Source organism: Electrophorus electricus, chromosome 1 (genome assembly GCF_041902795.1).
Source record: "Electrophorus electricus isolate QZ-2024a chromosome 1, ASM4190279v1, whole genome shotgun sequence".
Taxonomy (NCBI): Eukaryota; Metazoa; Chordata; class Actinopteri; order Gymnotiformes; family Gymnotidae; genus Electrophorus; species Electrophorus electricus.
Window position 1 is genome coordinate 30,366,016 of NC_137497.1, and position 13,337 is coordinate 30,379,352.

A 13,337-nucleotide genomic window follows, 5' to 3' on the forward strand; every position below is an offset into this window, starting at 1 on the left:
TGGTCACAAGCACCTACTTTCCATGCTGTGGGATGCTCACACTCTGCTTGCTATATCCTGTGTCGGATATTTAGGCCTATATGATTAAACTGTCCAAGGTTACTGTGCTTTTATTGTACTAAAAAATGCTAAATATATAATAAAATAATCTTTGCATAATTAATATGTTGCTTTGAAATTAAACATTAAGCTATATTCTATGGGTAGTACACCTAAAATGTAACAAGTAACAAAGACATCATAGATGGTGATTTTATTTGTTAGTCAGTCAGTCTTGGACTAATCATCTCTATTGTGTGTCATTTGGGGACACCTCTTGCAGATCTACTGCAGTCAGAATATTTTTGTGAAAGCGATCATGAAACATCAGTTTTTAAAAAAGAGTAAATAGCCGATTTTTCTATTCCAGTCCTCTATATCTGAGTTGCATTGATATTTATTTGTTTGTATGTTTATTTGGATAAGTTATTTGGTGTCTTGGTTGGTCATCTGTGATATATCCTGTTTCCCCATAATCAGGAAGTGGCCACTTAACAGTCATATAAAGAACAGGTCTGAGCAGCCAGACAATTACAAAATAGTATCATTTCAGTGATTGATAGGCTCTGAGGAAGGAAAATCATCATAGTATCTACAGACCAGGATGGGAACAATGTCACACTTTTGGTCTACATGCTACATGATAGTATTTCTCCTAATGGTTGTCCCAACAGAATGTGCAGGTGAGCTTCTTTTAACATTTCACCGCTATTTTGTAGACTTTTGCCCACATCACTGCTAGCTATTTGACAGCAGGACACCCAACAGGTAAATGTTGCATGGAACGTTTTTGTATTTTAAAATTAAACTACTTTTGTTTTTGTGCATTTACTGCCACAGTGAGATTTCTGGACCTGTGTATTACCGCTTTGCCTTCTTCTTTTTCAGCTCCGTTTCATCTCTTTAGGGAGAAACGTAAATGCAGAACACACCATAATGAGAAATGTTTAAGTCTTATTTTAGCTAGTAAACAATTGACAGAACATTTTCTTTTCTATTCTGAATGCCCATACCAGCTTTAGTAACATTTTAAACCTTAATTAGCTTAACCCCCTGGTGTTTTATGTTTCTTGTCTAAATGCAATGCAACATTGAATAAATATATGAAATATGTTTCACAAAACAGCAACACATTACAGTGGTACTATGGTCCATAGTTTATAAGAATAATGTACATTTTTGTGGTACTATGGTCCATAGTTTATAAGAATAATGTAAATTTTTTGTGTCTACCTTTTAGTGTAGAAGAGGACATATCGATAAGACTAAAAGCAGTATAGGTTTCTCCTACATAAATGAGCGAGAGTGCACTCATGAATAGGAATACAAAATGTTAGAGAAGAGGAAAAGCTGCATAAAATAAAGATGGAAGATTGAACCTACTTTGTAAAGTTCAGTTATTTTTTGTAATTGCCCGAACTTCTGTTTTCTAAGGTTTCCATCCTTATAACATGACTTCCTGCTTCTTCTCACATCCTGTTAGCTGTGACCCAGAAGCCATGTGAGGAAGCTTCAACTGAAATTTATGGCGTGAGAGGACAAGAAATATTATTTCCTTGCCTGACTGCAGACCATGAACTGGCCTCTCTCAAATTTACTCTTCTCAAACTTGCAGAGGGCAATGAAACAAAAAAGCTGGTTTATCACACCAACAATCTCATAACAGAGGACCAAAGATGGTCTTTTGATAGTGGCTCAGCCAGACTGACATTTATTTTGCACAATGGGAGCATCTCAGATGGTGGTTGGTATAAATGTGAAGTCCACAGGGGTCAGGAATGCCTTAAAGTCACAAGAATGTTAGTGAAGATAAGAGGTAAGATGCCTCACACTGGGTTATAGATTATTTCCAAATATATCACTGTCTCTCTACCAAAGTAATGACAAGAGACCGATCTGCAGATAATTTGTGGGTTACTAATGTAGATTCATATAATTGTTTGTTTTCAAAAATGAAGATTAATATTTGTATGTGCTTTCTTTGTTGTTTGCATGACTCATCCTCACTTAAATGCACCTGCTGCCTCTATCTCCTCTCTCCTGTACTTAGAGTGTGAAACTTTGGAAAAACTTGAAGCAGTGCTGAATTCAGTAGTTACATTCACATGCCCCAGATCCACTCCACAACTGGGACATACCCAGGTCACCTGGGAGGTTGTTCAGGGAGACAACTCATGGTCTATACAGCGCTGCCCCTCTTCATGCACGTTAGCAGGCGATAACAGAACAAACCCAAGACATCTGTGTGAGAGAGTGAGAACAGTGCAGGATCCTGTAACAGGAAGACAATCACTGATCATTAGGCCTGTGGAGGTGACAGATTCTTCTTGGTATCGGTGTAAAGTGGAGGCCATGCAGTACTGTGCTGAAGTTAGAATTATTGTCAAAGGTTTGTTTTTAAGCACGACCACAAAGAATCTAATGCTTTCTGAAATTAACTTCAATTTCTTTTTTTCTTTCCAACTGAATAAATTCTTTTGTGCTGTTCCATTTCTCTGTTCCTTCAGATGAGAGGTTATTTCAGCCTATGACTGAAGGTAAGGCACATGCACTACACAATTTTTCATCAGAGAGAGAGAGAGGGAGAGAGAGAGCGAGAGAGAGAGAGAGAGAGAGAGAGAGAGAGAGAGAGAGAGAGAGAGAGAGTGAGGTTTGGAAGTTTTAGTTTTGCTGCTCCCAGGGTTGCACTCTTGTGGACTGATATTGACAATGTCATTCTTGAGATCTGTTGAAGCTACTCCTCGAGCTTAGGAGTCACTGCCCCAGGTTCCCCTATCACCACTGGAACAACCTTGATGCTTACCCTCCACATTCTCTCTTCTTTCAGTCCCTGGTATTTTTGCAACTTCTCATATTGCTTCCTTTAGATGTTTCTATCACCACTGCTGTTTTCTCTATCTTGTCCACTGTCTCAAGCATGACTACTGCAACAGCATATACCAGTTTCTTGGTTCCAGTTACACTGGTTGCTGGTATTGTGCATATTGCTGCATTCATATCTGTTAGCACACTGTCTGATGGCAGCTTGCCATGTTGCGGTAGCCTGAAGCAGTGGCTGAGCCGGCCTGATGACTAAACAGTCAGATAGAATTACATTTTTGGGGGGGTTGTCTGAAATTAAGGTAAAAAATGTAATCCTAATATTTGATTAAATGTCCTTTTTGTAGCCATCAGCAAGCGTCTGGCAGAATTCTGGTTGAATATTTGACCAGAGTTCATTTGTTGGTTTCCTAGCATGGACCTGACCTTTAAGCAGAGTCTACACATTTTCGATAGGGTTGCAGTTTGGGTCTTTTTCCAGACCTTGCCAAATTCGCTTCACTTTACAGTTACGTGTACCTATGTACAATTGATTGAACTTGAATGTTGGACTCTGCAGTTGTTCAGGAATGGCTCCAAAATGAATTTCTGAGATGCATCTATGATCATCTTCCTCAGAAATGCACTGAGATCATTGGACTTTCTCTTAGTACTGTGTGTTGGACAATTCAATGAGTGCTCTCTCTCTCTCTCTCTCTCTCTCTCTCTCTCTCTCTCTCTCTCTCTCTCTCTCTCTCTCTCTCTCTCTCTCTATATATATATATATATATATATATATATATATATATATATATTTTATTTTATTTTTTTTTTATTTTATTTTTTTTTATATATGTGTGTGTGTGTGTGTGTGTGTGTATGTGTGGTATAAAAATTGTTCAGCATTCTTCAGTTCTTCAGCCATAATATGTCAGTTCAGTTTAACAAATATTAAAGAAACAACCATTAGAGCAAGTATGTCAGAAGTTAGGTACCTTTATCAGTCTGCCAGTAGTTTGCTACCGTTAGCAGTCTGCCACAGGAAATGAGAAACTGCCTGAGAAAGCTACTGAGCCAGGACCCTCAGCTTTTCAAAGAATTAATGGTGTGTGATCATCTGACTCTCTTAAAATATGTTCAAAACTTGAGTAAAATCCTTAGCTGCTGTCTCTGTCTTCTCCATCCTCTTTGCAGGGTGTGAAGTCTTTGGCCCTTTCAGTGCAGTGGTGAATTCAGCAGTGACATTTTCTTGCCCTTCCCAGTCCTTACACCCTGGAGCCAAACAGGTCACCTGGAGAACCATTCAAGGACAGGAAACCTTTCCTACAACCCACTGCCCCTCACTGTGCAACTCCAGCTCAGCCCAGAGACCCCTTTGTGAGAGGGCAAGAGTATTGAAGAATGGATCCTTGACCATTAGTCCTGTGGACTTCCAAGACGCTCTGTGGTATTGGTGTGCGGGGAACGCCTCCGCATGTTCTAGATTTAAACTGAATGTCACAGGTTTGTGTCTGAGAAACTTAAGACCCTGAAAAGCTTTGACTTATTTAGCAGAAATGATGTCACAGCTCTGTTACACAGGCTTTATCACCCTTCTTGTTCAGCATAATGTGCAGTTTCGGTGGCTTTTGATTTCTCACTTAGAACAAAAGTTATGTGTGACGTCTTAGTATAACGTGGCATTGTTGAGTGTTGAGTGTTGCTTTATTAGCGTATTATTTAATTTTATTTTCTAAGGACAGCAATATTTGACCTTTTTGACTTTTGCTCTTGCAGAAAAACATTTTACAAGTTTGACCAAGATTATTTCGGTGTCCAATAAAGGTAAGGCTTATTTTGGGACTTTATGTTTTTGATTACATCTTGGGCCAGATTGTGTTTTGACAATGATTTAATGGGGCTGAGCAAAATAGTTAAATGATACATATTTATATTAAACCTGTCCAGAAGACCTTCAGAATGTTTTGTGTTATTTCTTATATTTATTATACCTTTGACTTACCACTGCTACTGTGGGAATGTTGGAGGCATTAATGTGCACTAATTTTAAATATATAGTACCAACTATACTGCGGCACAGTTATGCAATTAAAGCACAGCTTGCTTTTGCCTGAAGTTTCCAAAACATTTGCAGAATTGATCATTCTACAATTTGTCTCTAAACCACAGAACAGTGTCTTGTCTAAAATGTATATGCCTCACTATGAAACCAGGCATGCAATCAGTGCCTGACTAAGTAGCTGACAAAATAGCGGCTTGGTGGTTGGCATGTTTGCCTTTCAGTGCTATAGGGTCTTGGGTTTGTTCCCACAGTCCAAAAACATGGAGGTTAGGTTGATTGGATATTCTAAATTGTCCTGTGTGAATGTGTGCATGCATGTCCAGTGATGGTTGGTGTGCTATCCTGGTCTTAACCTCCTGCAAAGTTCCCCAGGGCGCTGTGGATTTTGATAGGCTGTGTGCAAATAGCAAAGATGCTGCTGCTGCTGCTTCTCATTGGTGTATGAGTGTTTGCAAAAGCTGATATCTGTCTGTAAAGTGTCCTTGAGTCTGAGAAAGGTGTTATATAAAGGATAATTGATTCTGCTTTTGAGTATTGGTTTTAGTCATGGTTTCTTTCTTGTATTCCAGCAGTTTTCTTTTCCATTTTGAGTGAGCGGACCCTGAAACTTAAAATGAATTAGTATCTGTTGTATACTAAATCTGTTGTTCTCATGCTTCTAGTCACAAGCAAGTCACAGACAACGCAATACCTGTCAGAAACAGCAGGGAGCAGCAGAGAGGAGACCGTGGATGTCAGCTCCAATGTAACTGTGGTCGTGACTGCTTCAACAGTCTCTGTGCTCATCATAATGGCCCTACTGTTAGCAGTGGGCTTCAGTTTGAAAAAACACAAGAGGAAAGGTGTAAGCAAAAGTAGGTTCAAGTATGCACATGTTTATTGTTCACTATGGCTATGAATGTATTATCTGGTTCGTACCAGCTTACAATTGGAAATATTTGAAATCAAAGCACAGTGGCCAAATAGCAATGTAAGATAAACTTACCAGCCACTTCAATAGAAACACCTGTAGATGTGTAGTTAGTCTATAGCTGTTCTCTTACCATATTTGTGTCTAGCCCTTCGTTGGTGGTCAGGTTTTGATCACAGGACTGTTGTTGGCTGAATATATTTGGGTGGTAGACCAACCGCACTGCTGTGCCTGCTATGCTTGGACCAGCTCAATAGCAGCAACCTTACCACTACCAAATTGGTGTACTGAGAACGGGCCACAAGTATTCAGAAGGATCCACCATCCAAATAATATAAGGTGGCTCTGTGATCAGAAACTGACCAATAATGAATGAGGTAGTGGTCCAATTTATTAGTGACCAAACATCACAAAACAGAAACCAAAATTAAAAATGCAGATGTGGTCATACTGTATTAACGATTAATAATGCTAATGGCAAAGCAACTCTTTCCCCACAGTTGAACTCGAGAATCAGTTTGCAGCATATGAAGATATTGTTGCGAATGGTGAGTGTATTTGCATGACTTTGCCCTTCATGAATATGCCATGACTATGAATACACTTCTCCATTAATGGTAAAGAAACGTGTTCACAAAACCAGAGTTGCTAAACTCTCTAAACTTATTACATGTATTAAAGTATTTTTCTTTACAGCACTGTTTTGTTACTGCAATGTTAATGGAAAATCAAGCTTTTTCTCTCCTTGTTTGCAGATAATTTCGTATATTCATATATAAACGAACCTGCAAAAATGTGCACCTGTAAGTCTCTGCTGTGCTGAAAAGTTATTTGTGATCTGTAGATAAACTGGATTTGTGAGTAGGGCAATAACCTTTTCCTTCCAAAGCAATTTAATCATTATCTATAATACAATGATATCTATTAATAAGTTAAGTACTGCTAGTGTGTGAACTTAGTAAACACTGTGCTTGACATGCAGATCAAGAGCAATTCTGATTTTCTGGTAACTACATTGGGTATAACATAAATATGTTAAGATGTGGTTTATTTTGCTAAACAATCAAAACCACTTCATTTGACTGAGTTCAGCTCTAACTAATTACATTCTTCTCTTAACAGTTACTTAAGGACCAGTGAGGAATGACACAGGGACAGATGGACATACCAGTCCACTCACCATGGCGTGAGCATGTCTGTGGAGTTTAAGTCCTGGTTTTTTGATGCAATGTGATCATCCTTCTCACTTAGCTTCTTTATATGATCAAAAACCTTGACAGTAATATGACTCTATAAATCGCTTTTAAAATAACAGTACAATTACTTGACAATACTTGTATTATGCATTACTCTTTTAAATATTGAAGATGAATGTTCGGTATGTGTTTTATTTTAAAAGAAAAAAACATTTTGATTTTATTTTTAATTTTATTTTCTGCAGTCTGCATTGTGTACATGTTATATATCTCCAGCAGCAAAATATAAACATAATTTGTACTTTTGCAATAATCACATGCAGAAAAAATATCTCTAAACATTGTTGTATCGACAGCTTGGAAACGGAACAAACAAGTCATTTTTTTAAACTAGTGATTCATGTAAATTCAGGTTTGTCATTATAATTATATATATATATATATATATATATATATATATATATATATATATATATATACAAGCATACACTATAATGCAGGGGTTGTCTCAAACACAAAGCAAAAGAAAAACATACAAAATGAAATAAATACAACAAACAGCTAAACAGAACTGCAGGTACATTTGTAACGTTTCTGAGCTTGAGGGCGAACACAATACAATACAATACAGTACAATCGCCTCGCAAAGGAAGTCAGAGTCCGACATGGGAGATAAAGTCATGACTAATGACAGTAGGGGTGGAATGACGAGGAGTGCGTTTAATAACAAACGGAAAACACAAAACAGATGAGAATAACGGTGGGCCGGACAACATAAATTAAACAAACCAAACGGGGGGGGGGGAGTGAATCAAACATCACATAAAGACGGGAGAAAAGCAAGGGGTTTAAATAGGAAGACTAATTGGACAAATTAGAAACAGCTGGAAATAACAGAACCCAAACGAGAACGGGAAAACTAGTTTCCATGGAGACAGGGGACGCTCAGGGAGACGTTAGATGAACAACTGGCTACATATAACTGCCGAAGAGGCGGGTAGGGTATCTAGGCATACCTGCAAACAGTGTTGTTTTTAACCAGTAGATTTATGTATGTTAACCAGACACTAGGCCTTATATCCAGATGACATCTTAAACTATTCAGCCTTTTTGCATAAAGACCAATTCCATGGAATCACAGGTTACCTAGTCTCAACTGATTTTTTTTTTACCACAAGTAAAAAAAACCAACCAACCAAACAAACAAACAAAAAACACTTTCACTGAGTCAGCCCCCTTTATCACTTAATAAGCACCCTGAACTTCGTTCCTTAGGTACTTATTAATTACAACTACCTATATGACAACAGGACATATCTTGACACAACCTTGAATGTGCTGTAAATGTAGCACACCCACTTCCCCTCTTCAGAAGGTGCACTTCAGTTCCTCAGTCCTTTGACTGGTGTAGGCTAGAAGCCCAGGTGCTGCAAGATGCTTTGGTGTGTCCATCTGTCCTAAAATAACAATCAGTCTGTACTACTGATCACCTGTAATACTTGTTACAAAGAGAAACAGACGGAACGAGGTGGTGGAGGAATCGATATCTGGTGTTGGGTGGGATAAATATCAGGATCACGTGTTGCATCTGCTTTGAAGGTCAAGGCTGGTTGAAAGAAGAATGGAGGTAGAATGTGGTGGACTGGAGTCTGTGGAGGTGGAGAAGGTGGAGGCCAAAGTCAGTGACCAGGAAGTCGGTCATGCACCGCAGTGGGTTCCGATTGGCCGTAGACTCATCTCTGGGCTCTTGGGGCTGAACGTGGTGCTGCTCGGCGCTGCCCTGGTGGCTGAGGAGGCATTTACCCCTCTGTGGCTCCAGCAGCAGGAGCCTGAGGTGTTCGTAATGGTTCTGATGGGGCTCAGTTTGGTGTGGATGGTCTGGTATCTGCTGTGGGGTCAAAAACAGCCTGGCCCCCCACCTCACACTGACCATCATGCAGGGAGTGCTACTATCAAGGGTAACCAGCAATGTTTCTCTGCATCTTTCTAGAAGAGCCTTTGTTTCTGTTTACTGCAGACTAGCTTCTTTGTAAAATAATTGCAAATTTGATGTAGCTTTGAAAGAGTAACTACATTTTGTCAATCCTCTTCAATCTTAAACCAGTATTCCAGCGGTGAATGTAGATAACATTGTATTCTATTACCTGTGTGCATATGTATATGTGTGTGTGTGTGTGTGTGTGTGTGTGTGTGTGTGTGTGTGTGTGTGTGTGTGTGTGTGTGTGTGTGTGTGTGTGTGTGTGTGTGTGCCAGCGGTGTTGATGCTATTTGCAGTACTCAGTCTTTTGCTGTGTGTGTTTTCGATGGGCTACTACCTGTTGCTGCGAGAGTGCCAGCCACTTTCTAAAGTCGTCTCACCCTTTATGCAGGCTCCATTCTTCATCCTGCAGGTAATGCAGTTACCTACAATCTAACCACAATCATAACTTAGTGCAAACAAACAAACAAACAAAAAACCCCACAATCTAACCACAATCATAACTTAGTGCAAACAAACAAACAAACAAACAAACAAAAACACAATCTAACCACAATCATAAACTAGTACAAACAAACAAACAAAGAAACAAAAACCCACAATATAAGCACAATCATAACCTGATGCAAACAAACAAACAATCAAACAAATTAAAAAACCCACAATATAACCACAATCATAACCTAGCGCAAAAAACACGGCACAACCAAATCAGAATCTAATCTCATATCACCTCACACTAGGGCATTTCTCTCATCACTCTCTGAAAGAAGTGAGCTTTCTCAAGAAACTACACCCACTTCCTGTCCTCAAAGGAAGTAGGCTCTAGGATCTACTACAAGGGCCAGTGAGTGTCATTACTGGTATGCTCTTTCCCTGTCCCTCAGACCTATCTACTATGGGCTCACTCCAAAGACTGCATTCACAAACACAAGGTTCTTACCAGGTACGTGTCTCGTTTTGTCCACACTTTCTGTAGTTAAAATAAATGATTTATTTTCAAACAACGCGCATGTGTATGTGTACACATTTGAGTATGCGCGCGTGTGTGTGTGTGTGTGTGTGTGTGTGTGTGTGTGTGTGTGTGTGTGTGTGTGTGTGTGTGTGTGTGTTTCTCTGGCTAGGTGTGGGTTGATGGTGACTCTGTGTGCAGATGGACTGCTGTGGTTGTGTGCAGTAACAGCTGATTCTATCCACATGGTGATAGAGCTGGAGTGGCAGGGAGAAGACTGCAGCAACATTACTCTCTCCCTGCCTGCACCAGGTTGGGCTCTCCCTGCAGAATGGGGCTGGAACATCCAGATTGGATGACTTTGAACTTTCAGCTAATGGTGGAAGTTGATATTGCCATTATCTGACATCTGGGTTACAGTTTGTCTGTAATAGTAAGGGCACCAGTTCCACAGTGCAGTAAAATGGCTTCTGCTTCGAAAGTAGGTTAATAATGTCACCTGTTGACTGAGGCTTTAAATGATAAGTTATGTAATTATTATGTAATTAACACTGAACCAAGCTGTGATGCTTTCTATACGGATAGGCATGCGAGCGCATCAAGAATGAAATGTACCCAAAACAGTATTGTATTGTAATGCATTTACTTGTTTTTAGGTGGGTGGAATGGCCTTGGTTGCTGTTGCTATGGTGATACTTTGTGTGCAAGTTTCCAGAAAGGCTACGAGATCCTGTACCCCTTTAACATGGAGTTCACTTTACTGGCTGCCTGCATGCTCTATGTCATGTGGAAAAACGTGGGGCGTCACACGAGCAGCGTCCATACCGAACATGTCCAGGAGACCCTGTTACGTTCGGTATGGCGTGAGGGGGTTCAGTACAGCTCACTTGTGGGTCTGCTAGTGTTGCTGAGTGGGGTGACTATGTTCGTGCTCTACCACATGTGGATAGACCAGAAGGCCAAGCGCCTCCAAGCTTTGATGCTGTTCTACAGCTTCCACCTGGGCCTGCTCCCCATCATGGCTCTGAGTTCGCTGATCGGCACACTGGTGCAGAAGCAGAAAGGGAAGGAACGGGGCAGACACCTGGGGGTTTCTGACCAGCGCAAGGGGCAGACAGGGGAGCAGAGGCCGGCATCGAGGTTGGAAGAGCATGGAGGGAGCAAAAACCCCACGCAGAGCCTGGATGTGACACTACTACTGGGCACCGCCATTGGCCAACTTGGACTGTCGTATCTCACCCTCGTAGCCTCCCTGGCACTGGGGCCCAGTGGCATTCTGGGAAGCCTGGACTTGTCGTACTCACTGCTCAGCCTGGTGGAGCTGGTGTTGCAGAATGTTTTCATCGTCAAGGCACTGCACCTCCACACACAGCTACATATAAAGCCCCACAGGCTCGTGCATTCAGATGGATATCTGCGCACACACTCCAGCCTAAAGGCAAAAGAAGACCAAGAGGAAAACTTGGTCAGTTTCTTTTTATAGCGGCTACATTCAAATGTTTTCATACAGCAGGCCTCTTATTGTACAGTGTGGCTAAGGCATCAGTGTCCACCTTCTGTTGTACAGCAGGCTGAGAAGAAAGTGGATGAGGCACAGAAGCACGAGTTAGAGGGCAAAAATGACACATCAATGACCCCTACAGGCAGAGGAAAGTACAGTACCAATCACTTGAAAAGAAGAGTGACTAAAGAGATCTGCGCTTTTCTCATCTTGTCCAATATCACGGTGAGTGGAAGAGGGCCTTGAAAATCACGATGTTTTCTTCTAATAATTTTGGTCTCCACCTCTGCTCCAAGATCTTGCTGAGTTTTGTTCCAGCACACTTGATCAACCTTGAACCTGATCTACACCTATCAGGACAACATGACTCGTGGAGCAGACTAGAGACCTCTGCTCGCTTTGCCTGTAAATGTGCATCAGTATTCTGAGAGTGCATCTAACTCTGAGCAGCGCTGTGTGTGTGTTTCTTGTGAAGCAGCTGTGGGTGATCTCTGCGTTCGGTGCCCACCCCGAGCTCAAGAGCGGCATGGGGAAGCAGTTCTTCGGGTACTCGGTGTGGTTTGTGCTGGTGAACCTGAGCCAGCCCCTCACTGTGTTCTACAGGATGCACTCTGTAGGAGCATTGATGGAGCTGCTCATCTCGGCGTGAGCCACTCACAAACGTTCCCACACACCACAAATCTATTATTCAACACTCATATACCAGATCAGCTATTCAACACACGCCCACACACACGCTCTCACTTAGTTAGCCAACGCTTGTTGTCTACAGACCATCTCAACAATGGTGTGACTTATATTTATTTTTTATAGTGCCTTAAATTTGATATTACAGTAGCAAACTTTACTCTTTTTCCTGAATCTTTAATAACATTTAAATATGAATGGATCGCTAGCTTTTGCTTTCAAGTTGCATACGTATGCTGCAGTGGAGCAGAGGTTCTGTTATGCCCTGGTTCCAGCTTTTACTGCCCACCTGATCCAGCTTAGTCACCAAAACAGAAACCTCTGCAGTACAGTGGGCCCCCAGGCGTATGCAGCGCGCAGGCCACTGTAGCAGCCTGAGCTGTAGTACTGTCTTTTGTCCAGGAGGTGAAGCTGTGCTGATTATATTTCTAGTTGTACAATGAGTTTGCAGGAAGAATGGGCAGTTCATTAGATAAACTATTAAAGAATGTATAAGGTCATTGTTTCCGGATATTTAATGCGTATTTAATTTAAACATTTCAAAATAAAGCATTGTAATGTGTCCAGACTTTGTGCACTAATAGCAAATGTGTATTTAGTTTATAATATACTGATAACATTTCAGCATTCTATCCGTATTCAGCAACAAAGGATGGGTCTTCTGGCTGATTGAGGCTTGATGTATAAAATAAAAATGTTAATCTTATACAGATATGTATATAAGCCTGGGATATACATATAAAAGATAAAACCATTTTTACATCACTAATTTGCAATTACCTCATTTTCAGTTACATTTTCAAGTTTCTATGAGGGAGCGAGGTTAAATCTACAAGCAATTTGGTGATACTTTTCTTAAACAAACGAACAGGGATTTAGTTCAGAATGAATGCAATTTCTGTGTTAAAAGGACATGGAGACAAGCACTGACCTGCACAGGAATCTGAGTGGTGTTTACTGTATGAGTAGTCCCCCTTTTAGGTGCCAGGTTGTGAAATGTGTGGGTATGTGTGTGCACTTAAAACTGTACAGAGGGAATCTTATTTAGTGTACTGAAATATGTATTGAACAATAACTATTTATTCAGACAGATTTGACAGTCGTCAGTGTTGGTAATTTACTCCGGCGTCGCAGAACACAGATGAAGTTTGACTGACATCACTCCAAAAGCATTTTAAATGGAGTAAAGGAAAATCAAAAGACATGGTGGTTG

General features: G+C 40.6%; 2 protein-coding genes across 4 annotated transcripts; both read left to right on the forward strand.

Annotated features, from left to right (window-relative positions):
• The first annotated feature begins 580 nt into the window (after window positions 1–580).
• On the forward strand, window positions 581–7,771 carry LOC113571905 (uncharacterized). 2 transcript variants are annotated; one of them, XM_035526594.2, is made up of 10 exons: window positions 581–722; window positions 1,523–1,855; window positions 2,090–2,428; window positions 2,547–2,576; window positions 4,033–4,341; window positions 4,615–4,662; window positions 5,563–5,754; window positions 6,311–6,358; window positions 6,566–6,613; window positions 6,933–7,771. In XM_035526594.2, exons 1-10 carry the CDS (start codon window positions 644–646, stop codon window positions 6,938–6,940), a joined length of 1,434 nt encoding a protein of 477 aa, XP_035382487.2. In that variant the 5' UTR covers window positions 581–643; the 3' UTR covers window positions 6,941–7,771. The 2 variants fall into 2 exon arrangements, with proteins under 2 accessions (XP_035382487.2, XP_081581301.1); XM_081725175.1 differs by lacking the exon at window positions 6,933–7,771 and having other exon boundaries at window positions 6,566–6,914.
• Window positions 7,772–7,846: 75 nt separating this feature from the next.
• LOC113571904 (proton channel OTOP2-like) lies at window positions 7,847–12,996 on the forward strand. 2 transcript variants are annotated; one of them, XM_081714407.1, is made up of 7 exons: window positions 7,847–8,964; window positions 9,260–9,396; window positions 9,872–9,930; window positions 10,109–10,248; window positions 10,593–11,401; window positions 11,504–11,662; window positions 11,916–12,996. In XM_081714407.1, the coding sequence occupies exons 1-7, from the start codon at window positions 8,628–8,630 to the stop codon at window positions 12,084–12,086; spliced, it is 1,812 nt and encodes a 603-aa protein (XP_081570533.1). In that variant the 5' UTR covers window positions 7,847–8,627; the 3' UTR covers window positions 12,087–12,996. The 2 variants fall into 2 exon arrangements, with proteins under 2 accessions (XP_081570533.1, XP_081570536.1); XM_081714410.1 differs by having other exon boundaries at window positions 11,507–11,662.
• Window positions 12,997–13,337: the final 341 nt, after the last annotated feature.

Bases quoted from the DNA above. Each gene is read 5' to 3' on its own strand.
- LOC113571905 (XM_081725175.1), top strand. From the start codon at position 644: ATGGGAACAATGTCACACTTTTGGTCTACATGCTACATGATAGTATTT. The intron at 5,755-6,310 runs GTAGGTTCAAGT...CTTTCCCCACAG, and splicing joins GAGGAAAGGTGTAAGCAAAA to TTGAACTCGAGAATCAGTTT. The intron at 6,359-6,565 runs GTGAGTGTATTT...CCTTGTTTGCAG, and splicing joins TGAAGATATTGTTGCGAATG to ATAATTTCGTATATTCATAT.
- LOC113571904 (XM_081714407.1), top strand. From the start codon at position 8,628: ATGGAGGTAGAATGTGGTGGACTGGAGTCTGTGGAGGTGGAGAAGGTG. The intron at 8,965-9,259 runs GTAACCAGCAAT...TGTGTGTGCCAG, and splicing joins AGGGAGTGCTACTATCAAGG to CGGTGTTGATGCTATTTGCA. The intron at 11,663-11,915 runs GTGAGTGGAAGA...CTTGTGAAGCAG, and splicing joins TCATCTTGTCCAATATCACG to CTGTGGGTGATCTCTGCGTT.